At 44.5% G+C, this 26920-nt stretch overlaps 1 protein-coding gene across 7 annotated transcripts in view; it reads left to right on the forward strand.

The window, feature by feature from the left end:
• The window catches only part of brd9 (bromodomain containing 9), a 109308-nt gene that overhangs the window by 67702 nt on the left and 14686 nt on the right, over positions 1–26920 (forward strand). For 4 of the 7 annotated variants that reach the window (XM_072509850.1, XM_072509849.1, XM_072509851.1 and 1 more), the window contains exons 14-16: positions 18253–18324; positions 20762–20870; positions 23332–23502. In XM_072509850.1, the coding sequence (XP_072365951.1) occupies positions 18253–18324; positions 20762–20870; positions 23332–23502 (352 nt within the window). Of the gene's footprint in view, positions 1–18252; positions 18325–20761; positions 20871–21255; positions 21373–23331; positions 23503–26920 lie in introns of all 7 variants that reach the window. The other 3 variants (XM_072509856.1, XM_072509853.1, XM_072509855.1) reach the window with 2 other exon arrangements.

Below are 26920 nucleotides of genomic sequence, written 5' to 3' on the forward strand. Positions count from 1 at the left end.
ACAAAGGTCCAAGATGCTTAAAGTGAAATTATGCAGGCCTGAGTTTGGGGTAGAATTGTGCGCGTGTATTGATCATCCCTACTAGTGTTTACGTTTGCCTGCAGTACGGTCTGATCATGTCTGCAGCTTGAGTGAAAGGATAGAATGCTGAACATGACAGTTGATTGGAATATTGTCCTGTCAACTTGGACCCGGGTTTGAATGAAATCCATATAGTACAAGGACATTTTCCTCTCTCAATTTCTTAAATTGATTCAGTTGGCTTGTCCTTGGTCTAGTTTCCAAAATATTTTTGTAGAATGCAACATTGCCTCTAATATGGTGCAAATTCATTCACACTCAGACTGTAGGTGTACTCCAGTTGGGATATTGTATGTTGGTGCAATAAGGACTACGATTATGAGGTTGAGATTAAGCCGAAGGGTGGAATAGACCGAGGTTATGGTGCTGGATTTGACACCTACAGCTGACTCCACTCCTGAAATACAGGGTTGACGCTTGGTGCCTTCTAAAGCTAAGCAGTTGTTGGGCATCTAGAAACTGACAATAATTGGAGCATTGCACAGGTCCCATGGGTGAGTTTAACATGAATGAGAAGAAGTGATTACCTTGGGTTGTGAACATTGTCTTCAGAGCTTAAGAAAAGGCACCAAGAACCTTTTGTTTTCATTCCATTTTCATGTTGGCCTACAAGAAATAATAGGACCATATGATTTCAGTTAGAAAGTTGAAGAACGTTATTCCAGAGATTGCCCTTAACACTTTTGCCAGCTGACGTGCCTTATTCTGTTGATATCTGATTTAACAATATCTGTCTTGGGCATGTTACATTGACCAATTAGAATTATTGCAGTCACTGGCATGAGTAAAATCAGAATCAAATGTCATTTTGGTATTCCTATATTAAGATACTTATTCTGGGGTGCGTAAGAAGAATAACTGCTTTCAGAGGCTTTCATTTCACTGATCAAAAATCGTAAAGTGTGATGGTGTGTCCGAGGTCAGATCTTTGGCCTCCTCTCCAAATAGAAGAGCGAAGGTAGTCTGAAGCAACCTGGGAAGTAACTCCCTGCTTTGTGCCAACTATTTTTAGAAAAATGTACTTAACCTACTATTGGGGATAATATGATGTGCTTTATTTTCTATATTAGCAGGAACATTATGAAATTTACAATGAAAGCAATGCATTATATATTAATATGCTGTAAGGATTACTATAGCAGATATCACAGCATCGAATAGTTAGGCAGATGTTGCATGATGTGTCTCATGGCCAGTGGTCTAGGATGTTTTATCCTCTTCGTGGTTTGGAAAGGCATTTCCAAATCCTTTTCCCTCCTGATACAACCACAACAAGCAAGACATCAACGTGAAGTCTGACTCAATGATCATAGACCTCTTTTTAATTACGAAAACAAGGAAGAAGAGCTACAAACCCCAGTACTAGCCCTTAGAACTTCAGTAACACCTATTAGAATTATAAAAATTGAAAGAAAAGTGAAGCACACCGTAAGGTTACTCCCCCCCCTGTTGCCTACCTTCTTGGCAACAACCCCTTTATAGATTTTCAACCATAAATATCCAATAATCATCTTTAATATTGTCACAAGTAGGCTTGCATTAACACTGCCATTAAGTTACTGTGAAAAGCCCCGAGTCGCCACACTCTGGTGCCTGTTCGGGTACACTGAGGGAGAATTCAGAATGTCCAATTTACCTAACATCACGTCTTTCGGGACTTGTGGGAGGAAACCGGAGCACCCGGAGGAAACCCACGCAGACACGGAGAGAACATGCTGTCTCCGCACAGACAGTGACCCAAGCCGGGAATCGAACCTGGGACCCTGGCGCTGTAAAACAACCATGCTAACCACTGTGTTACCGTGCCACCCAAGTCAAGGAATTATTGTCACTTTATTAGAGGTATACCGTACGACTTCTTAAACATTTCCTCTCAGATTTTGAATTTCAAAAGGAGGTACAGAAACAAACTGTTTTTCGAAAACAAAGACACTTCCGGCTTAAGATTGGGTGGCCACCTCCAATTTAAAACTTGCAGCTCTGCAGCAGTACACAAACAAACAGCGGGTCTTTAAGGCTTCTCCCCCCCCCCCCCCCCCCCACAGCCACTCCAACTGAGTTAAACATCCATCCTTATCATTTTCCCCTTTCATCTCTGGTTACATTGTCCTCAAACATCGCTTTGACCATAACCTCCAAATATAAAAATCTTTCATGTTTTCTATTTTGCTTTTATTTTTGGGTCAATAAAATTTAATACATTTCCTCCCATTTACTCATGAAACCTTAAATGTTCCTCGTCACTTCTGAACTCCCTTCTGAAATTCAGCAACTGAATAAAACAAGTTACCCACTTATCTCACGATGCATATTTTCGATCCAACCTCTTTACTTATAACCTCAGTTTACAAATGCATCAACCTAACACCTTTTAACCATGCATGTCTGAGCACTGACAGGCGATCTGTCTCTAGTAACCTACAACCTGTTTAATTAAACCTGGATACACATACGCTGCTTTATTTACCTATACAATATCAACATAATTCTCCCCCCCCCCCAAAAAAAAAAAAGCACAGTTCCTCATTACACTCCCTGAATTAGTCTGGGGCATTTTTCTGCTTTTTGTTTTGCTTCAACGAGAGGCTGTAGATTTACTGGCATGTGGGGTCGTTGGGGTCATGATGTTCAATTTGCACCATGTTGGAACACTGGTTAGCACTGCTACCTCACAGTGCCAGGGACCCAGGTTCAGTTCCAACCTTTGGTAACTGTCTGTGTGGAGTTTGCACATTCTCCCCATGTCTGTGCAGGTTTCCTCCCACAGTCCAAAGATGTGCAGGTTAGGTGGATTGGCCATTCTAGATTCTCCCTTGGTGTTCTGTGGTTAGGTGGGGATGCAGGGACAGAGCGAAGGGGTGGGCCTTGGTAGGGTGCTCTTTCAGAGGGTCAGTGTAGACTCGGATTGGAAATTAGTAAACGTGACACCACTGTTTAAAAAAGGAGGTAGGCAGAAAGCCGGTAATTATAGGCCAGTTAGCTTAACATCGGTAGTAGGGAAGATGCTGGAATCTATCATCAAGGAAGAAATAGCGAGGCATCTGGTTGGAAATTGTCCCATTGGGCAGACACAGCATGGGTTCATAAAGGGCAGGTCGTGCCTAACTAATTTAGTGGAATTTTTTGAGGACATTACCAGCGCGGTAGTTAACGGGGAGCCAATGGATGTGATACATCTGGATTTCCAGAAAGCTTTTGACAAGGTGTCACACAAAAGGTTGTGTGGCACCTAATGAAGATGCATGGCATTAAGGGGAAAGTAGTAGCATGGATAGAGGATTGGTTAATTAATAGAAAGCAAAGAGTGGGGATTAATGGGTGTTTCTCTGGTTGGCAATCAGTAGCTAGTGGTGTCCCTCAGGGATCAGTGTTGGGCCCACAATTGTTCACAATTTACACAGATGATTTGGAGTTGCGGACCAAGTGCAATGTGTCCACATTTGCAGACATCACGAAGATGAGTGGTGAAGCAAAAAGTGCAGAGGATACCGGAAGTCTGCAGAGGGATTTGGATAGGTTAAGTGAATGGGCTAGGGTCTAGCAGATGGAATATGAGGTTATCCATTTTGGTAGGAACAACAGCAAAAGGGATTATTATTTAAATGATAAAATATTAACAACATGCTGCTGTGCAGAGAGACCTGAGTGTGCTAGTGCATGAGTCGCAGAAAGTTGGTTTACATGTGTTGTGGGTCTGGGTTTACAGAACCCCAAAGTGTTTCATTGAGTTCAACTGACCCACAACTTGTAATAGATTGTGGTGTGGGAAGCACACGGCGTACTCTCCACGTGTGATACAGCAGAAATGGACAAGTGGATTTTAAAACAAAACAATGTTTATTCTATGAACTCAAGTTAACCCTTTTAAAACAAACATTGAATATCTTAACACCCATTACTTCAAAGGTCACCCCAAAAGACTACAACACTAAATAATCCTTCAAACTGTTCCTTTAAACATTCAAAAGACTTCAAACCTACAAAAATAGGAGCACATTTGGTTACATTCAATATATTTATAGTCTTTGGATTGCCGAAATCAACAGACCAGCTCTGTGTTTCTTCATGCAGCTCACAGCAAAACACACACACACTCCCAGCTGTGTTCTCAAACTGAAACTCAAAAAGCAGAAGTGAGCTCAGCTCCCCCCACCCTCTGACATCACTTCAGTAATATGATCAGCCCCATTTCTTAAAGGTACATTGCTTAAACATTCTTTTCTTAAAGGTACTCTCACATGACACCTTCCCCCCCCCCCCCCCCCCAAGAAAAGAAATAAACCATCAACTTCAAGATGGTTTCATTTTTCACCTTTGCACCATCAATTAAGAAATGCACACAGTAAAAACATTTACCGGTTCAAAAAAAACAACACACGCAAACAGGTATAATAATATAGTCCATTTTTGTTTTCCGTTCTTCATCCTCCAACCGAAATCCTTCTCGATTGACAGTCTCTTTGAACAAGAAAGTCTCTGCACGATCCATCCATTCCTCTACGCCTCGGCATTTCTCTTTAAAGTCAGATACTTCAGTTCAATCTGATCACAGAGTCCCTTGCAATTCACTGTATATTCCCCACCTGCATTAGACCTTCCAAAATGCTTAAAAAGCGCGGGAGCTGCGAGTCGGAGCGGAGATTTAAAAAGAGCGGGAGCTGCGAGTTGGACCGGAGATTTAAAAAGCGCAGGAGCTGCGAGTCGGAGTGGAGATTTAAAAAGCGCGGGAGCTGCGAGTCGGAGCGGAGATTTAAAAAGAGCGGGAGCTGCGAGTTGGAGCGGAGATTTAAAAAGCGCAGGAGCTGCAAGTCAGAGTGGAGATTTAAAAAGCGCGGGAGCTGCGAGTCGGAGGGGAGATTTAAAAAGATCGTGGCCTAGTTTTGGGAGCCGTTCGGAGGAGGAGGAGCAGTCTCTGTCAAGAGAACCTGAGAACATCTGAGACCCTCAGAAGGTAAGTACGTGATTTTTACTCATTTTTACTTTTATTACCTTTTCAAATTGTGTGTGTGGGGGGGGGGCACTGAAGTGACATAACAGAAAAGCTGTGACCTGAGTGGCTGGTTGGGAATCTACACTAAATTAAAAAAATTAAGCATTGGTAACTAATTAAACATAATTACTTAATTATAATTTAGAGGGATATCTAAGCCAGAGATCGGAGAGTACTATATTTAGCTTTCACATATTTATAGTAGAAATCTAGTGCTAGGAAACAGATAGTTAACAGTAACTTTTTTTAAAAAATTGTTTTAACTTTTAATTTTAATTTACTAATTAATTGACGCAATGTCAGTTAGAGGGGTGCAGTGCTCTGACTGTGAGATGTGGCAGGTCCGGGAGGCTTCCAGCGTCCTGGATGGCTTCATCTGCAGAAACTGCACCCAACTGGAGCTCCTCACAGACCGCATGGTTTGGTTGGAGCAGCAATTGGATGCACTTAGGAGCATGCAGGTGGCGGAAAGCGTCATAAATAGCAGTTATATAAGTGTGGTCACACCCAAGGTGCAGGCAGAGAAATGGGTGACCACCAGAAAGGGCAGGCAGTCAGTGCAGAAATCCCCTGTGGTTGTCCCCCTCTCGAACAGGTATACCCCTTTGGATACAGTCAAGGGGGATAGCCTATCAGGGGAAAACAGCAGCAGCCAGAGCAGTGACACCACGGCTGGCTCTGATGTTCAGAAGGGAGGGTCAAAGCGCAGAAGAGCAATAGTAATAGGGGACTCTATAGTCAGGAGCACAAATAGGCGCTTCTGTGGACGTGAAAGAGACTCCTGGATGGTATGTTGCCTCCCTGGTGCCAGGGTCCAGGATGTCTCCGAACGGGTAGAGGGCATCCTGAAGGGGGAGGGCTAACAGGCAGAGGTCGTTGTACATATTGGTACTAACGACATAGGCAGGAAGGGGCATGAGGTCCTGCAGCAGGAGTTCAGGGAGGTAGGCAGAAAGTTAAAAGACAGGACCTCTAGGGTTGTAATCTCGGGATTACTCCCTGTGCCACATACCAGTGAGGCTAGAAATAGGAAGATAGAGCAGCTAAACATGTGGCTCAACAGCTGGTGTAGGAGGGAGGGTTTCCGTTATCTGGACCACTGGGAGCTCTTCTGGGGCAGGTGTGACCTATATAAGGATGGGTTGCAACTAAACGGGAGAGGCATAAATATCCTGGCCGCGATGTTTGCTAGTGTCACACGGGACGGTTTAAACTAGTATGGCAGGGGGGGTGGGCACGGGAGCAATAGGTCAGAAGGTGAGAGCATTGAGGGAGAACTAGGGAATAGGGACTGTGTGGCTCTGAGGAAGAGCAGACAGGGTGAAGTTGCTGAACACAGCCTGAAGTGCATATGTTTTAATGCAAGAAGTATTATGGGTAAGGCAGATGAACTTAGAGCTTGGATTAGTACTTGGAACGATGATGTTGTTGCCATTACAGAGACCTGGTTGAGGGTAGGGCAGGATTGGCAGCTAAACGTTCCAGGATTTAGATGTTTCAGGCGGGATAGAGAGGAATGTAAAAGGGGTGGCGGAGTTGCGCTCCTGGTTAGGGAGGATATCACAGCTGTACTACGGGAGGACACCTCAGAGGGCAGTGAGGCTATATGGGTAGAGATCAGGAATAAGAAGGGTGCAGTCACAATGTTGGGGGTTTACTCCAGGGAAATTGCAAATGCACTAGTGATAATTTACCAAAATTCACTAGACTCTGGGGTGGTCCTGGCGGATTGGAAATTAGCAAACGTGACACCACTGTTTAAAAAAGGAGGTAGGCAGAAAGCGGGTAATTATAGGCCAGTGAGCTTAACTTCGGTAGTAGGGAAGATGCTGGAAACTATCATCAAGGAAGAAATAGCGAGGCATCTGGATGGAAATTGTCCCATTGGGCAGACGCAGCATGGGTTCATAAAGGGCAGGTCATGCCTAACTAACTTAGTGGAATTTTTTGAGGACATTAACAGTGCGGTAGATAACGGGGAGCCAATGGATGTTATATATCTGGATTTCCAGAAAGCCTTTGACAAGGTGCCACACAAAAGGTTGCTGCATAAGATAAAGATGCATGGCATTAAGGGGAAAGTAGTAGCATGGATAGAGGATTGGTTAATTAATAGAAAGCAAAGAGTGGGGATAAATGGGTGTTTCTCTGGTTGGCAATCAGTAGCTAGTGGTGTCCCTCAGGGATCAATGTTCACAATTTACATAGATGATTTGGAGTTGGGGACCAAGGGCAATGTGTCCAAGTTTGCGGACGACACTAAGATAAGTGGTAAAGCAAAAAGTGCAGAGGATACTGGAAGTCTGCAGAGGGATTTGGAGAGGCTAAGTGAATGGGCTAGGGTCTGGCAGATGGAATACAATGTTGACAAATGGGAGGTTATCCAATTTGGTAGGAATAATAGCAAAAGGGATTATTATTTAAATGATAAAATATAAAAACATGCTGCTGTGCAGAGAGACCTGGGTGTGCTAGTGCATGAGTCGCAAAAAGTTGGTTTACAGGTGCAACAGGTGATTAAGAAGGCAAATGGAATTTTGTCCTTCATTGCTAGAGGGATGGAGTTTAAGACGAGGGACGTTCTGCTGCAATTGTATAAGGTGTTAGTGAGGCCACACCTGGAGTATTGTGTTCAGTTTTGGTCTCCTTACTTGAGAAAGGACGTACTGGCACTGGAGGGTGTTCAGAGGTGATTCACTAGGTTAATCCCAGAGCTGAAGGGGTTGGATTACGAGGAGAGGTTGAGTAGACTGAGACTGTACTCGTTGGAATTTAGAAGGATGAGGGGGGATTCTTATAGAAACATATAAGATTATGAAGGGAATAAACAGGATAGATGCGGGCAGGTTATTTCCACTGGCGGGTGAAAGCAGAACTAGGGGGCATAGCCTCAAAATAAGGGGAAGTAGATTTAGGACTGAGTTTAGGAGGAACTTCTTCACCCAAAGGGTTGTGAACCTATGGAATTCCTTGCCCAGTGAAGCAGTAGAGGCTCCTTCATTAAATGTTTTTAAGATAAAGATAGATAGTTTTTTGAAGAATAAAGGGATTAAGGGTTATGGTGTTCGGGCCGGAAAGTGAAACTGAGTCCACAAAAGATCAGCCATGATCTCATTGAATGGTGGAGCAGGCTCGAGGGGCCAGATGGCCTACTCCTGCTCCTAGTTCTTCTGTTCTCCCAACAGCCAGCGGGAGATAGAGGAGCAGATAGGTAGACAGATTTTGGAAAAGAGTAAAAACAACAGGGTGATGGGAGACTTCAACTTCCCCAATATTGACTGGGACTCACTTAGTGCCAGGCACTTAGACGGGGCAGAGTTTGTAAGGAGCATCCAGGAGGGTTTCTTAAAACAATATGTAGACAGTCCAACTAGGGAAGGGGCGGCACTGGACCTGGTATTGTGGAATGAGCCTGGCCAGGTGGTAGAAGTTTCAGGAGGGGAGCATTTCGGGAACAGTGACCCCAATTCAGTAAGTTTTAAAGTGCTGGTGGACAAGGATAAGAGTGGTCCTAGGGTGAATGTGCTAAATTGGGGGAAGGCTAATTATAACAATATTAGGCGGGAACTGAAGAACCTAGATTGGTGGCGGATGTTTGAGGGCAAATCAACATTTGACATGTGGGAGGCTTTCAAGTGTCAGTTGAAAGGAATTCAGGACTGGCATGTTCCTGTGAGGAAGAAGGATAAATACGGCAATTTTCAGGAACGTTGGATAACGAGAGATATTGTAGGCCTCGTCAAAAAGAAAAAGGAGGCATTTGTCAGGGCTAAAAGGCTGGGAACAGACGAAGCCTGTGTGGAATATAAGGAAAGTAGGAAGGAACTTGAGCAAGGAGTCAGGAGGGCTAGAAGGGGTCACGAAAAGTCATTGGCAAATAGGGTTAAGGAAAATCCCAAGGCTTTTTACACGTACATAAAAAGCAAGAGGGTAGCCAGGGAAAGGGTTGGCCCACTGAAGGATAGGCAAGGGAATCTATGTGTGGAGCCAGAGGAAGTGGGCGAGGTACTAAATGAATACATTGCCATCGGTATTCACCAAAGAGAAGGAATTGGTAGATGTTGAGTCTGGAGAAGGGTGTGTAGATAGCCTGGGTCACATTGAGATCCAAAAAGACGAGGTGTTGGGCGTCTTAAAAAATATTAAGGTAGATAAGTCCCCAGGGCCTGATGGGATCTACCCCAGAATACTGAAGGAGGCTGGAGAGGAAATTGCTGAGGCCCTGACAGAAATCGTTGGATCCTCACTGTCTTCAGTTGATATCCCGGAGGACTGGAGAATAGCCAATGTTGTTCCTCTGTTTAAGAAGGGTAGCAAGGATAATCCAGGGAACTACAGGCCGGTGAGCCTTACTTCAGTGGTAGGGAAATTACTGGAGAGAATTCTTCGAGACAGGATCTACTCCCATTTGGAAGCAAATGGACGTATTAGTGAGAGGCAGCATGGTTTTCTGAAGGGGCGGTCGTGTCTCACTAACTTGATAGAGTTTTCCGAGGAGGTCACAAAGATGATTGATGCAGGTAGCGCAGTGGATGTTGTCTATATGGACTTCAGTAAGGCCTTTGACAAGGTCCCTCATGGTAGACTAGTACAAAAGGTGAAGTCACACAGGATCAGCGGTGAGCTGGCAAGGTGGATACAGAACTGGCTAGGTCATAGAAGGCAGAGAGTAGCAATGGAAGGATGCTTTTCTAATTGGAGGGCTGTGACCAGTGGCGTTCCGCAGGGATCAGTGCTGGGACCTTTGCTGTTTGTAGTATATATAAACGATTTGGAGGAAAATGTAACTGGTCTGATTAGTAAGTTTGCATACGACACAAAGGTTGGTGGAATTGCGGATAGCGATGAGGACTGTCAGAGGATACAGCAGGATTTAGATTGTTTGGTGACTTGGGCGGAGAGATGGCAGATGGAGTTTAATCCGGACAAATGTGAGGTAATGCATTTTGGAAGGTCTAATGCAGGTGGGGAATATACAGTGAATGGTAGAACCCTCAAGAGTTTTGAAAGTCAGAGAGATCTAGGTGTACAGGTCCACAGGTCACTGAAAGGGGCAACAAAGGTGGAGAAGGTAGTCAAGAAGGCATACGGCATGCTTGCCTTCATTGGCTGGGGCATTGAGTATAAGAATTGGCAAGTCATGTTGCAGCTGTATAGAACCTTAGTTTGGCCACGCTTGGAGTATAGTGTTCAATGCTGGTCGCCACACTACCAGAAGGATGTGGAGGCTTTAGAGAGGGTGCAGAAGAGATTTACCAGAATGTTGCCTGGTATGGAGGGCATTAGCTATGAGGAGCGGTTGAGTAAACTTGGTTTGTTCTCACTGGAACGACGGAGGTTGAGGGGTGACCTGATAGAGGTCTACAAAATTATGAGGGGCATAGACAGAGTGGATAGTCAGAGGCTTTTTCCCAGGGTACAGGGGTCAAATACTAGAGGGCATAGGTTTAAGGTGAGAGGGGCAAGGTTTAGAGTAGATGTCGAGGCAAGTTTTTTACGCAGAAGGTAGTGGGTGCCTGGAACTCGCTACCGGAGGAGGTGGTGGAAGCAGGGACGATAGTGACATTTAAGGGGCATCTTGACAAATACATGAATAGGATGGGAATAGAGGGATACGGACCCAGGAAGTGTAGAAGATCGTAGTTTAGTCGGGCAGCATGGTCGGCACGGGCTTGGAGGGCCGAAGGGCCTGTTCCTGTGCTGTACATTTCTTTGTTTGTAATCATTAAAACCTCCTTTTTCTCTCCTTCCCTTTCAAAGTACCTTTTAAGCATATTCACATGACACACTCTGTGAGTCTTCCCTCTATCTGGTGTTTTTAACCACATATTTCACCTCACTTAATTTCCTTTCAGTCTGATACGTTCCACAAAACCTAGCTTTTAAAGGCTCCCCTACCACTGGTAACAACAGTAAAACTTTATCTCCACTGGCAAAACTACGAACTTTGGATTTCTTGTCCACTACCCGTTTCATCACATTTGTGCAACTTTCAAATGTTGTCTAACCAATTCACCTGTTCTGTTTAATTGTTCCCTAAAATTTGACACTTAATCCAATAGTGTAATTTCTGATTTCTCACCCACCAATTTTTCTTTAATCAATTTAAGTAGTCCTCTTACCTCATGACCAAAAATTAGTTCAAAAGGACTGAATTTGGTTGACTCATTAGGTGCATCCCTAATTGCAAACAGTACGAATGAAATTCCTTTATCCCAATCCTCTGGATAATCTTGACAATAAGCCCTCAACATTGTCTTTAATGTCTGATGCCACCTTTCTAACGCTCCCTGCGAATCTGGATGGTACGCAGTTGATTTAAATTGTTTTATTCCTAAGCTTTCCATAACTTCTTTGAATAACTTTGAGGTAAAATTTGATCCTTGATCCGATTGAATTTCTGTGGGTAGTCCATATCTAGTAAAGAATTTAAGTAACTCCTCCACAATCTTTTTAGCTGTAATATTACGTACTGGAATGGCCTCTGGAAACCTAGTAGATACATCCATTATAGTCAAAAGATATTGATTCCTACTTTTTGTTTTAGGAAGCGGCCCTACACAATCAATTAGGACCCTTGTTAAAGGTTCCTCAAATGCTGGAATGGGTATTAAGGGCACTGGTTTTATCACTGCTTGAGGTTTCCCTATCACTTGACATGTGTGACATGATTGACAAAATTTAACTACATCTTTATGTAGTCCAGGCCAATAAAAATGTTTCTGGATTTTAGCTTGAGTTTTCCTTATCCCCAAATGACCTCCCACTGGTACCTCATGTGCCACTCGCAACAGCTCCTTTCTATACCCTACCGGCAATACTACTTGATGAACTTCTGCCCATTTTTCATCCACCTGCATATGTAAAGGTCTCCATTTTCTTATTAAGTCATTACTTTTACGGTATTAACACTCTGGTATACATGCAGATTCCTCTTCCGTGTATGCTTTCTGATACATCCGCTTTATTTCTACATCTTTCTGTTGTAACTCCACCAATTTTCCTGAACTAAAAATATCCGCCTGATCCTCCACCTGTTCTTGTTCTTTTTCAACTATTTGATCAAAAATCGTTTCTGATAATTGCACTTCAACTTCATCTTCACTCTTTGATTTCTCCTCTTGTCTTAACCTGTGACTTTGTGACCTTGTTACTATATAATCCGGAAAAATCCCAGGATATTCGTCCTTCAACTCTTCAGTTGTCTGGACTTTCCACTGGTCTATCAACCACAGTAGGCATCACTCCCATCTGCGATCCAGCTATATCATTACCCAAGATAAACTGTATTCCTGGACAAGATAGTTTCTCTATTACTCCCACTACCACTTCACCACTCTTTACTGGATTTTCCAACCTTACCTTATATAATTGAATGCTACTCCTCTCACCCTGAATTCCACATATTACCACCTTTTCTGGCAACATTCTTCCCAAACTACATAATTCCTCATCTCTTACCATTAAAGATTTACTAGCTCCTGTATCTCTTAAAATGGTGACTTCTTTACCTGCTCCTCCTGATACACATGAGTAAACTTTACCCACACAAGTAAATTCTTTAAAGTCATCTGGCACCTTCATATCAATTACTTCTTGAACAGGTTGTACAATCGTTTGCACCTCCTTCGCTTCCCTTGGGCTTTCCTTTACCACTCTAACAAATCCCACTGTCTTATCCTGTTTTACCACATCAGCCTTCCCAGTGCTTTTCTTCAACCACCAACACTGTGACTTTACATGGCCTAGTTTATTACAGTGAAAACATTTGAAACTTTTTATTTCTATTCCACCCTCTTGGATTTCCTTTTAAACCTGAGGTACACTCTCTTTATTATCTCCCATCAGATCACCTTTACCGTTACCATTTCTCATGTTCCCAGTTTCTATCCCTCACCGGCTGAAACTGATGTCGGAAACCAAGCCTTGATTTATGAACTAATTCATAATCATCTGCCATTTCTGCTGCTAATCTCACAGTTTTAACCTTCTTCTCTTCCACATGAGTTCTCACTACATCAGGAATTGAATTTTTAAACTCCTCCAAAAGTATAATTTCTCTGAGAGCTTCATACGTTTGGTCTATCTTCAAAGCCCTTATCCACCTATCAAAATTACTCTGTTTGAGCCTTTCAAACTCCATGTATGTTTGACTAAATTCTTTCCTGAAATTTCTAAACCTTTGTCTGTAAGCTTCAGGCACTAGCTCATATGCACCCAAGATGGATTTTTTCATCTCCTCATACATTCCAGATACCTCCTCCGGTAGTGATGCAAACACTTCATTAGCTCTACCTACCAGCTTTGTTTGAATCAGTAATACCCACATGTCCTGTGGTCATTTCATTTGTTTAGCTACCTTCGCAAATGAAATGAAAAAGGCTTCAACCTCCTTCTCGTCAAACCTTGGCAATGCTTGGACATATTTAAATAGATCCCCATAGTCTTCGACTATGACGCTCTGTCTCACTGTCCTCATCAATCTCATCTAACTGTATGTTTCCCTTTGCGTCTGCCAATTTTAACTGATTTTCATGTTTCATAGCCATTTTATGAAGTTCAAACTCTCTCTTTTTCCCTTTCCTCTCTATCTCTTTCTTTGTTTCTTTCTTCTCCTTTTATTTTTCCTCTCTATCTCTTTCTTTGTTTCTTCTCTCTCCTTTTTCTTTTTCTCTCATTGCATAGTCAAGCTGCTTTAATTCTTTTTCATGTTCAAATTGGGACGTCTTGTTGAAGTTGTACAAGACATTGGTGCGGCCACACTTGGAATACTGTGTGCAGTTCTGGTCACCCTATTATAGGAAGGATATTATTAAACTGGAAAGAGTGCAGAAAAGATTTACTAGGATGTTGCCGGGACTTGATGGTTTGAGTTATAAGGAGAGGCTGGATAGACTGGGACTTTTTTCCTTGGAGCGTAGGAGGCTTAGGGGTGATCTTATAGAGGTCTATAAAATAATGAGGGGCATAGATAAGGTAGATAGTCAACATCTTTTCCCAAAGGTAGGGGAGTCTAAAACTAGAGGGCATAGGTTTAAGGTGAGAGGGGAGAGATTCAGAAGGGCCCAGAGGGGCAATTTCTTCACTCAGAGGGTAGTGAGTGTCTGGAATGGGCTGCCAGAGGTAGTAGTAGAGGCGGGTACAATTTTGTCTTTTAAAAAACATTTAGATAGTTACATGGGTAAGATGGGTATAGAGGGTTATGGGCCAAGTGCGGGCAACTGGGACTAGCTTAATGGTAAAAACTGGGCGGCATGGACTGGTTGGGCCGAAGGGCCTATTTCCATGCTGTAAACTTCTATGATTCTATAAATTGCTTAATCTGCAACTGGAGCTTTGCCATTTCTAATGAGCCAGAATATATCTCAGGCAAATTTAAATGCTCAGCTAAGTACCTCATCTTCTCGCATTTTGCCAGGCAAAGTTAACTGCAATGCTTTTGCCAAATCTAACAGTCTGCGTTTAGTCTCTGTCCGTAAGGTATTGCGTGTTACTGTGTCCACCCCCAAAAACTGCTGAGCCTCTGAAAGAGCCATTGTCCACAACACACTCCCCACTTAAACTAAAATACCACACCTGAAAAGCAACCACAATATGCTCACCCCTCACTGCTTTTAAGTTTGTTAAGCCAATCCAATTGATAGACTTTTATCCCCCTCGAGCCCCCAATTGTTATGGGTCCGGGTTTACAAAACCCCAAAGTGTTTCATGGAGTTCAACCGACCCACAACTTGTAATAGATTGTGGTGTGGGAAGCACACGGAGTACTCTCCAGGTGTGGTACAGCAGAAATGGACACGTGGTTTTTAAAAAAAAAAACAATGTTTATTCTATGAACTCAAGTTAACCCTTTTAAAAGAAACATTGAATATCTTAACACCCATTACTTCAAAGATATCCCCAAAAGACTACAACACTAAATAATCCTTCAAACTGTTCCTTTAAACATCCAAAAGACTTCAAACCTTCAAAAATGGGAGCACATTAAGTTACATTCAATATATTTATAGTCTTTGGATTGCCAAAATCAACAGACCAGCTCTGTGTTTCTTCATGCAGCTCACAGCAAAATACACAGACACTCCCAGCTGCGTTCTCAAACTGAAACTCAAAAAGCAGAAGTGAGCTCAGCTCCCCCCCCACCCTCTGACTTCACTAATATGATCAGCTCCATTTCTTAAAGGTACATTGCTTAAACATCCACTTCTTAAAGGTACTCTCACATGACACAGGTGATTAAGAAGGCAAATGGAGTTTTGTCCTTCATTGCCAGAGGGATAAGACTAGGGAGGTTATGCTGCAATTGTATAAGGTGTTAGTGAGGCCACACCTGGAGTATTGTGTTCAGTTTTGGTCTCCTTACCTGAGAAAGGATGTACTGGCGCTGGAGTGTGTGCAGACGAGATTCACTAGGTTAATCCCAGAGCTGAAGGGGTTGGATTACGAGGAGAGGTTGAGTAGACTGGGACTGTACTCGTTGGAATTTAGAAGGATGCAGGGGGATCTTATAGAAACATATAGAATTATGAAGGGAATAGATAGGATAGATGCGGGCAGGTTGTTTCCACTGACGGGTGAAAGCAGAACTTGGAGGCATAGCCTCAAAATAAGGGGAAGTAGATTTAGGACTGATTTTAGGAGGAACTTCTTCACCCAAAGGGTTGTGAATCTATGGAATTCCCTGCCCAGTGAAGCAATTGAGGCTCTTTCATTAAATGTTTTTAAGATAAAGATAGATAGTTTTTTGACGAATAAAGGGATTAAGGGTTATGGTGTTCGGGCCGGAAAGTGGAGCTGAGTCCTCAAAAGATCTGCCATGATCTCATTGCATGGCGGAGCAGGCCCGAGGGGCCAGATGGCCTGCTCCTGCACCTAGTTCTTATGTTTTTATGATGGACTGAATGGCCACCTGCACTATTGGGATTCTAGGATTGAATTCTATGATGACAGTATATAAAAAATGGTTATAGCATAGAAGAAGGCTGTTTGGCCCATTACGTCTGAGCCAGCTCTTTGCAAGAACAGCTCAGGTGATATACTTTCCCTGCAGCTATGCAAGTTATTTGTTTTCAGATGCTCATCAAATTCCCTATTGAGATCCAGAATTTAATCTGTACCAGAACACACTTGGAAGTGTATTTCAAATCTTACAAATGATTGCTACATTTTTTTTTTAATCTTCTGCATTTTGCCATTGTTTCTTTTGCCAATGACTTTAAATAGGTGTTCTCCTGGTTCTTTACCCTTCCACAACGGTAACCATTTCTTTGTATTTGCTGTCTCTAGAACTATGATAAAAGGTATGGATAAAGTAGAGATGGTCAAAGGTATGGATAAAGTAGACTTAAAGCAGATCCTTCCTCCTCTGGGACATTCTAGAATGAGAGGTCATAGTCTCAGGATAAGGGGTTGCAAATTTAGAACCGATGAGGAGAAACTACTACTCCCAAAGGGTCATGAATCTCTGGAATTAGCTACTCCAGCGTGCGGTGGATGCTGGGAGGAGTTACAGATTTTAAATTAGTAATGGGTTGAAGGGTTGAGGAGAACAGACAGGACGGTGGAGTTGATGCCGTAATGAGATCAGCCATGATCGTATTGAAAGCTGGATCCACTCGAGAGGTTAAATTGCCTAATCCTGCTCCTAGTTCTTACGTTCTCAGAAAGAACTATTCTGTCTAATTCCACCTTCCGGATATTGGTCTGTAATCCTGTAGGTAACAGCACCTCGAGCACAAATCTGGTGTTCTTGATTAATCAGGGAATTTGTTCATTAATAAGGGGATCAGGGGTTATGGAGGAAAGGCAGGAGAATGGGGATGAGGAACATATTACTGGGGTCACTGTCTGCAGAGTCTGCACATTCTCGCTGTGTGTGCGTGGTTTTCCTCCGGGTGCTCCGGTTTCCTCCCACAGTCCAAAGATGTGTAGGTTAGGTGGATTGGCCGTGCTAAATTGCCCTTTGTGTCCAAAATTGCCCTTCGTGTTGGGTGGGGTTACTGGGTTATGGAGTTAGTGTGGAGATGTGGGCTTGGGTAGGGTGCTCTTTCCGAGAGCCGGTGCAGACTCGATGGGCCGAATGGCCTAATTCTACTCCTATGTCTTAAGCTCTTTTTGTGATTTTGAACACTTCCATCAAATCTCCCCTCAACCTTTTCCTAAGGAGAGCAGCTCCAGATACTCTAATTTATCCCTATAAACCGAGGTTCCTTCACCCCAAAACCACTCTCATAAACATTTTCTCCACCTTCTCTAAAGATTTCACATCCTTCCTAAAGGACGGTGCTCTGAATTAGACACAACGCTTCAGTTGAGGCAAAACCACTGTTTTATATAAAGGTGGCTCATAACTTTCTTGCATTTATGCTCTGCTCCTCTGTTTGCAAAGCATAGCATATGCCTTTTTAATCTTCAGTCTACCCTACCACCTTCAATGATTTATGCACATATACATCCCCAGGCTTCTCTGTTTCTGCACCCTTTCTATAATTGTACCCTTTATTGCCTCTCTTTGTGGTTCTTATCAAAATGTATCACTTAAATTTATCTGCCACATGTCTACCATCTGGCTTATGTCTTCTGGATGCCTTGTCACTATCCTCCACGTAGTTCACCGACACTTGTTGGTTTTGTATCATCTGCAAGTTTTGAAATTGTGCCCTGGGAATCCAAGTCTTGGTCACACACAGACTTGATTTATAATTGATCTTGTGTCATCAATCTGCCTCTTCTAGCCAATGGAAGATTATGGTGTCCAGTTTGTATAACTCTGGTCACAATATGGTATGACTGGATTTAGATGTAAATATGTGCTTTTTGCAAGAAACAGGGAGCAGTTTCTGGGATTGCTTAATGGAGCAGAAAGAGAATAAAATTTGATCTGTCCTTATGGCAGTCTCTTAGGCATAAACTGCTGTAATCTGTTTGATTTGAAATGACAGCAAAATTTGCAAAAACTGTTAAACTAGGCAAGTGCTCTTGTGATAATTCTTATTTGTGTTGTATAACAGATTTTAGACTTCAAATTACATTTTCAGTATCTAATTGTTAACGTTTCAATTATTGTATATTGCCCTATTGTCTGATTTAACTACTTATGAATTTATCTCTTCTACCCAGCCCTCATCTTTTGCTTTCCCCTTTACTGTCATTGTCATAACTAGCTTCTTATTTTGTTGTAGGCTCCAGCAATTTTTATAAAAGAGGAACCCAAACTGCCGACTGCCTGTCCAGAAGCATCTAAACCAATAATGGTGAGAGGACATGAGTGTTCCTAGGTTATGCTGAAAGTATTGTGCAAATAGTATTTAAGTAGAAAGAAAGACTTCCATTTATATACCACTTTCACAACTTCAAGTTGTCTCAACACACTTCATAGCCAATGAAATACTTTTTGAAACATAGTCACAAAGTAGGAAACATGGCAGTCAACTTATGCACAGCCAGCAAAGAACAGAAAATTGGATCATATTCTAATTCAATACAACTCATTGATTGGCAGCTTGCATTTCTCTGGGATCTTTAATGTTTCAAAAACTAGGAGACTTGGGAGTAGTGACTGAAAGTTTGTTGAAGAGATTTGCTTTGAGAAGATGACTAGAATCTTTAGTTGGAAAGTTTCACATAAGGTCTGTGAAGAAATGGTTAGATGGGCATCCTGCAGCTGGAGGCCTACAGTACCCAGGATGTAGCCCATTGGTGCAAATTTGATTTTCCTGTTGGTGAATTTGATCCAAGTGATGCAGCATGGCATTTGCAGCTTTCATCTTACTGCTGCAGAACCTGCAAACCAGGAGAAGCACAAGAGAGGAGAAAGCATTTACAAATTTACTGGGGGTGGGGGGTGGTTTAAGCCTCTCAGGTTGAGCTAATGAGTAACTGAACAAATGATGAATGGTGGGTTTTGTATTGCTGGGAGACAGAGGAATATTTTAAGTGCTTTGGCACTAGCCTCAGACTGTAACATCAGTTATTGTGGCTGGTATATTGGTAAGAACCCAGACCATGGTGAATGGCCATCTATTTAGATAACACTCATAGGAGACAGAACAATGGAAATAACCACCCTGATATAACACTACCTTGATGACCTTTCAAAACAGCTACAAATGCCCTTGGAAATTAATGAGGAACAGGAGTAATATCTTTAGAAGAGGAGGGAATAATGAAATCTGTGTATCTTCAGCAAATGCTGCAAATCCAACATGGAAGATAAAAAATAAAGGAAGCTCTGAGATGAGACGAATTTAGACAAAGAAGGGTTACTTGCATTGTATTTTACTGGGTGGAAGGCAAAAAGTATTACAAACTCTACTTGTCAGGCTTGTCAGTATTCACGGTGAGCCTCTTGAAACACAAACGTATGGGATGGAATTTAATGCCTCCAAGGAGAATTTAGAGACCGGAAAACATTTAATTGGGCGGGAGGGTGCCAGGTGTGCTCCCCGCTGCCTTCGCACCTCTGCCCCGAAGAGACCAGGTGTGCTCCACGCTGCCTTAGCACCTCTGCCCCGAAGGGACTAGGTGTGCTCCCCGCTGCCTTAGCACCTCTGCCCCGAAGGGACCAGAAGGCTTGTGGATGGTTTTCTCACTCTGATGCCAATTGAGGCCTTCGAGCAATTAATGCCCATTTAACGGTCACATCACACCTCTGGCATTCAACCAACGGTGAGTAGGTCAGTCGCCAAGCAGGGAACCCGCAAAGCAAACTCTTGAATGGTGGCCTGGGTCCCTCGCTGATCTTGGGCCTCTGGTTAGAAACATACAATCTACAGTGCACAAGGTCATTCGGCACATCGAGTCTGCACCGGCCCTTGGAAAGAGCACCCTACCTAAGCCCACACCTCCACCCTATCCCTGTAACCAAGTAACCCCACCCAAACTTTCTGGACACTAAATGCAATTTAGCATGGCCAATCCACCTAACCTGCACATCTTTGGACTGTGGGAGGAAACCGGAGCACCTCGGAGGCAACCCACGCAGACACGGAGGACGTGCAGACTCCGCACAGACAGTGACCCAAGCCGGGAATCAAACCTGGGACCCTGGAGCTGTGAAGCAATTGTGCTACCGTGCCTGCCATTGGTGCGTTGCCAGCAGCAGAAATCCCTCCCCACCTCCCTGCTGGTGGTGCTGACAGCACTGAGGAGGCTAATGGCTCTGGAAGGGGGTGGGAGGGATTTCTGATCCCCCAGGGCCCTTGATCCCAGGAAAGACCTGCTACTGATCATTTAAGTTCCTAATTGGTACGTATATGGTGGCCTTCCCCAAAGGAGGTGACACATGGCTCTAGCCAGCTCTCCAGCTGGCAGGCGAGACCTCCATCACCTGGATTAAATTCCACCCTCTGTATGGGGCTGACATTTTTCATCTTTGTCATTATACTTTTATAGTATTCTGTGATACAATAGTCCTTATTGGTCAGAAGGTGATGTGTCCTGGTTCATCATATCAGAGTGAGATTGTATTATGGATCTCAGAAACACAGAACTAGCAGATGTTTCAACAATTTTACAGATTAGTGTTGAGTAGGAAATCAAAATGTCTCTTAGCATAATTTGTTGGATAGATTTTCTCTGATCTGAATTGTAAATTGATCATAACCCATGAAAATTAACATTTATTATCCTGTAGCGGGTCTCAATCTATGTTTTATAGGTTAAAAGTTTGTACTTTATTAATTGCTACAGGCTGGAGGGGCAAATGGTAGTGCAGGCGACAATCGGAGTGGCTTGGATTTCATGCCTGTAAAGTCTTATTCTGATGTCTCCTTGGATATTTCTTTATTGAACTCACTCGGTAAGTGCAAGTTCTGCTTGAAACACAGTTCTTTTTTAAATGACTTCCTACGGATCGGCTTACCTGTATCCCCACAGACACTTGTACACGATGAAATAAATGCCATTTAAAATATTTTCTTCAGGAAAAGTAATTTCCTAACACTATTGACCAGGTGAAGTTACCAGCCTGGTTTTGCTTCACTCGTAGATTTATCTTGATGTGCTTTTAACTTCATAAGCTCAATACATTGCTGCTAGTTGTTATCCTTTAACATTGCTTATCTGGGATCTGGAGTGTTATTGGGATGTCTAGTTGCTAACTTTCCCTGCCTCTATGGCAGTTGTTCAGATACTCAGGAAATGTTGTAAGCAAATTATTGATGGAAGTTCCTCGAAATTGGCAGCTACTTTATTCCTTGTTATCTTGACCACTCCAAGTTACCTCATGATCAAAAGAATGAAGGAAGAGGACTACGGGGGAAGAGTAATGTATGCAATCTATCTGTGCCTTCAATGATTTGGTAAGGAATAAAAGCATGACTTTGTGACAACTTGCATATTAGGTAACAGTAAAGTCGCCATGGTCCCAGATGACCCCTTTTGAGGGGGAGAGCTGACTGGTGATGGTTTAACCTGAGGATCACCACACCTCAGGCGAGGGACAGGATTGAGAAGGCGGGGCCTTCATGAATAACCTCAGCCGGTATGGGAAATGAACCTGTGCTGCTGGCCTCGCTCTGCATAACGAACCAGCTGTCTAGCCAACTGAGCTAAACCAGCCTCCAGATTTGCATATTAGTTCCTTTAACATATAGCGATATTTATGTAAAATTTTGTGTGCCAAGGAAACCTAACAGTGCAGTATTTTTATTGACTTAACACTGAGTTGAAGACAGTAGCTCAGTTCTGCCGTGGGTCAGTGGATAGCACTCTCATCCCTGAATCCGAAAGCTGTGGGTTCAGGTCCCATCTCCAGACACTTGACCACAAAAATCTAGACTGACAACCCTGATGGAGGTGATGTCTTTTGGATAAGACATTAATCTAAGGCTTTGTCTGCTCTTTCAGGTCTTCCCGGCTTGGGCAATTGTCTGTGCGGAGTCTGCACATTCTCCACATGTCTGCGTGGATTTCCTCCGGGTGCTCCTGTTTCCTCCCACAGTCCAAAGTTGTGCAGGCTAGGTGGATTGGCCATGCTAAATTGCCCTTGGTGTCCAAAAATGTTGGATTGGATTGCAGGGATGGAGTGGAGGTGTGGTCTTAAGTAGGGTGCTCTTTCCAAGGGCCGGTGCAGACTCAATGGGCCGAATGGCCTCCTTCTGCACTGTAAATTCTATGATTATTTCCGAGAAGAGCAGGAGCATTTTCCTTGGTTTTTTGGTTGAAACTTCTGTTAACCCACATAATTAAACACATTATCTGGCTTTATCACATTGCTGTTGTTGAGAGTTTGCTGTGTGCAACTTGGCTGCGGCGTTTCCTACGTTGCAACGGTGACTCCACCTTTAAAAGCGCTTTGGGACATTGAGATTGTGAAAGGTGCTATATAAATGCAAATGTTTTTCCCATTTTCCTCTTCCTGGTTTTATACTGAACTGCTGAATTGGCAGCTTCAAACACTGCCACATTTTCAATTGTATGTTGCTGGGACTTCCTGAGTTCGGTTCAATCTAAAATATTCTCCGATCCTCTTGGATGAGATTTTCTTGCTAATTTTTTGTTTCAACTTTGTTCTTTCCTTTCTTGAATCCACGTATCTTGAGCAGCTGAATGAACATGCATCACAGCACTGCAGGACAATTGCTTAAATCATTTTTACTTGTTTAATTATGTATGTAACTTCCTATAGTGAATTTTGGTTTCAATTATCTACCTGAAATACCTCAGAAAATTAGCAAGAAATCTCCAGTGCTGTCAAATATTAGCAAACAGGAGTCTTGTATCCAAGTCTTCTTCTGCCAAAATTCACTTATTGAAATAATGCCATAAATGGGGAATTGGATAGTCCAGTAGGTTAGCACACACTTTCAGCTCTGGGTTGAAAACCAACTACGACTGATGAGATGGAAGATTCTTTTGTCGGCAAATTTCCCATTTAAACATAATCTATTGTCAATTCAGTTTTTGCTGGATTTGGGTTCCAAGCTTTATCCTTAGACCACAGGACGATTAGTATGTGAAATTGAAAACTGTCACGGCAGTGTGACAGGGAGGCATTCTGCAGTGGTTAGGTAGATTATTGGGCCACAGTAAACGCAGCATTACTTATACGAGACCTGAGGTTCCTTAATGTTGACTGGGTAACTGAAATGGAAAACGATATCCCTTGCCCCCAGAAAATACTTTTTTTTTTTAAAAGTACAAAATAAAACTTTTACAAATAGCATTTTGCATACCCTGTCCCTTTTTAAAAAAAAAAACTTGTCCAGTTTCCTAAGATACCTAGGACATACCTTAATTGAAAATTTGTCACGTTTTAGGGAATGTAGTGAAGAAGGAGCCTGATCACGATGATAACCAGAGAAATCTGGATGAGACCACCAAGTTGCTGCAAGATTTGCATGAGGCTCAGACAGAACGTGTCGGTTCCCGACCTTCCTCAAATCTCAGCTCAATCTCCAGTAACTCCGACCGCGAGCAGCATCACCTAGGTATAAGCTAAGTTAAAATTAGCCTTGGTTCAGTTTGTGCCTGCAGTGCATAAGGATTGATTATTTTTCAATAACCTCAAGACCCTTCTCGGTTTTTTGGGGATTTGTTTTTTCTGCACGTTCTGTTGTGGTACTGTAGAATTATATTATGAGAATAATTACAGATGAGGGAGGCCATTTTATCCAGTTGCTCTTCCTTTTGTAAAAATCTGCTGTTGACTTTCCTCTTTTTTTCTTCCTTTTTTCTCCACCTCCATTTTACCCTTCTCCAATGCGTCCACCATCCCACCCCATTCCAATCATTGTATCTAACTGCTTTTTGAATTATTCCAGAGATATTGTCTCCTCTAACCAACCCAGAAGACTATTCCAGGTATTATTCACTCTCTGTGAAGAAATGCATCCAGGTATCAATTCTGTAATTGCCTTTTACCAGTTTACATTTGTGTTCCCTTATTCTGCAGTCAAGTTCTGCTTTCTGTTCCACTCAATGCCTTTTTACCTTTTTAAGGTCCCCTCTCATTTACTTCCTGCCTTAGTTGAAGAGTGGAAGCTTTTCTAGTCATGTCCTCTGACGGCTAGAGCCAGAGCCAATCATTAATCAGCTAATCGTGGTTCTGCAGAACCTCTAGGCTCAGCTATATGGGTTCATCATTGTTTCTCAAGCTAACTGCAGACGACTGTCTTATAAGATGTTACGTACGGGACTTCCGGTTGCGGCTATGCGGAGCTAAGTCGCACATTCGGCGGCTCCCGCAAAAACTGACTTTTGGGCTCTTTTCAGGGCTCCCAACGGCACTTTTTCGACGTTTCCCGGTGTGGGAAGGAGTTAATAACAGCTCCCCGTCAGTATATGGCTTTAACTAGGAACGGGGCGACAAAAAAGGTGGTGGTGGACCCGAAGAAGGGAGGGAAGAAGGACAAAATGGCGGCGGGTGGAGACCAGGCAGCGTGGAGGCAGTGGGCGGAGGAGCAACAGGAGGGTATCCAGCGCTGCCTCAGAGAGATTAAAACGGACCTGCTAGAGCCGATGAAGGTTTCTATTGATAAGCTGCTGGAGACACAGCCGGCCCAGGGGGTGGCGATCCGAGAGGCTCGACAAAAGATCTCTGACAATGAGGACGAGATCTTAGGCCTGGTAAAGGTGGAGGCGCACGAGGCGCTCCACAAGAAATGGCAGGAGCGGTTCGAGGAGATGAAGAATCGGTCGAGGCGGAAGAATCTGCGGATTCTGGGCCTCCCGGAGGGGCTGGAGGGGCTGGACGTGGGGGCCTATGTGGTCACCATGTTGAACTTGCTGATGGGAGCGGGGTCCTTCCAGGGGCCCCTGGAGCTGGAAGGGGCCCATAGAGTATTGGCGAGGAGGCCCAAGGCTAACGAGCCTCCGCGGACGGTGCTGGTGCGGTTCCATCGGTTCGTCGATCGGGGGTGTGTGCTCAAGTGGGCCAAGAAGGAAAGGAGCAGCAGGTGGAAGAACGCGGAGGTTCGGATATATCAGGACTGGAGTGCAGAGGTGGCGAAGAGGAGGGCCGGGTACAATCGAGCGAAGGCGGTGCTGCACAGGAAGGGGGTGAAGTTTGGCATGATGCAGCCGGCGCGACTGTGGGTTACCTACAAGGACCGGCACCATTATTTTGAGTCTCCGGAGGAGGCGTGGGCCTTTGTTCAGGCCGAGAAGCTGGACACAGACTGAGGGTCGGGATGGACGATTGGGGACTGCGGTGGATATGTTATGCCTAATTTTGGTTCGTGGAGGGGGGGCCTTTGCATTGTTTTGGGTTTCTTTTTCTCTGTGTTTTTCTCTTTCGGGTTGGGGCGAGTGGATGGGGCGGGTTGGGCACTGTTTTGGTTGGTGGCGGGGCCTGGTAAGTGGAGAGCGTGGGCTTTTTTTCCCGCGCCGAAGACTGGGGGGGGGGAGCGGGGCCGGGGCGGGGAAGCGAGGATTGTTTCCCGTGCTTAGAACGGAGGGGGGAGGGGGAGAGCCTGTGGATGGGGAGCGGGAGAGGAGGGTGTGCCACACAATGGGAGGAGTCGAAGGGGAGGCGGGAGTGGCCGGGGTCAGCAGGAGTCAGCTGACTTGCGGAAGTGCAATTGGGGGAGTAATCCAGCTAGGATGGGTCCTTGCCGGGGGGGGGAATCGAGTTGCTGCTGCTAAGGTCAAGGAGGAGCTGGAGCGAGTGGGGGGGGGGTCAAGTCGGGGGTATGCCGCTTTAGGGAACGGGCCGGGTGCGGGCTCGTGGCTGGCCAAGGAGGGGTCATGGCTGGTCGGCGGGGGAGGGGGGTGGGTAGCCCCCTGATCCGGTCGATAACCTGGAATGTAAGGGGACTGAATGGGCCGGTTAAGCGGGCCCGCGTGTTCGCACACCTGAAGGGGCTCAAGGCGGATGTGGTTATGCTCCAGGAGACACGCCTGAAGGTGGCAGAACAGGTAAGACTGAGGAAAGGGTGGGTAGGTCAGGTGTTTCACTCGGGGCTGGATGCCAAAAATCGAGGGATGGCGATCTTGGTGGGAAAGAAGGTGTCATTCGAGGCGTCGAGCATTGTGGCAGATAATGGCGGTAGGTACATAATGGTAAGTGGTAAGTTGCAGGGAGAGAGGGTGGTACTGGTCAATGTGTATGCTCCGAACTGGGACGATGTGGGTTTTATGCGGCGTATGTTGGATCGGATCTCAGACTTGGAAGTGGGGGGCCTGATAATGGTGGGAGACTTTAACTCGGTGTTGGATCCAGCACTGGATCGCTCCAGGTCTAGGGCGGGTAGGAAGCCGGCGGCGGCTAGAGTGCTGAGGGGATTTATGGACCAAATGGGACGGGTGGACCCTTGGAGATTTGCACGGCCGGGGGCTAGGGAATTTTCATTCTTCTCACATATCCATAAGGCTTATTCTCGAATCGACTTTTTCATTTTGAGTAGGGCGCTGATAGCGAGAGTAGAGGATACAGAGTATTCGGCAATAGCCATTTTGGACCACGCCCCGCATTGGAGGGAGCGGGGGGAGAGGGAGAGGCTGGTGGGGGAGATGGTGAGGGTAGACAGGAGGTATGCGGAAGAGCCTGAGGAAGGATTGTTGAGGAAGAGGCGCAGCTTCCAGGCCGAATTCGACCTGGTGACCACCAGTAAGGCGGAGGTGCAGTGGAGGAAGGCCCAGGGGGCGGTCTACGAGTATGGGGAAAAGGCAAGCCGGATGCTGGCGCATCAGCTTCGGAAGCGGGACGCAGCTAGGGAGATCGGGGGAGTTAAGGACAGGGGAGGGAGCGTGGTGTGGAGTGGGGTTGGCATCAATGGGGTCTTCAGGGACTTCTACGAGGAATTGTACTGACCCGAGCACCCACCGGAGGAGGGAGGGATGGGCCGTTTCCTGGACCAATTGAGGTTTCCAAAGGTGGAAGAGGGACTGGGGGCCCCGATTGGGCTG

Source organism: Scyliorhinus torazame, chromosome 6 (genome assembly GCF_047496885.1).
Source record: "Scyliorhinus torazame isolate Kashiwa2021f chromosome 6, sScyTor2.1, whole genome shotgun sequence".
Classification (NCBI taxonomy): domain Eukaryota; kingdom Metazoa; phylum Chordata; class Chondrichthyes; order Carcharhiniformes; family Scyliorhinidae; genus Scyliorhinus; species Scyliorhinus torazame.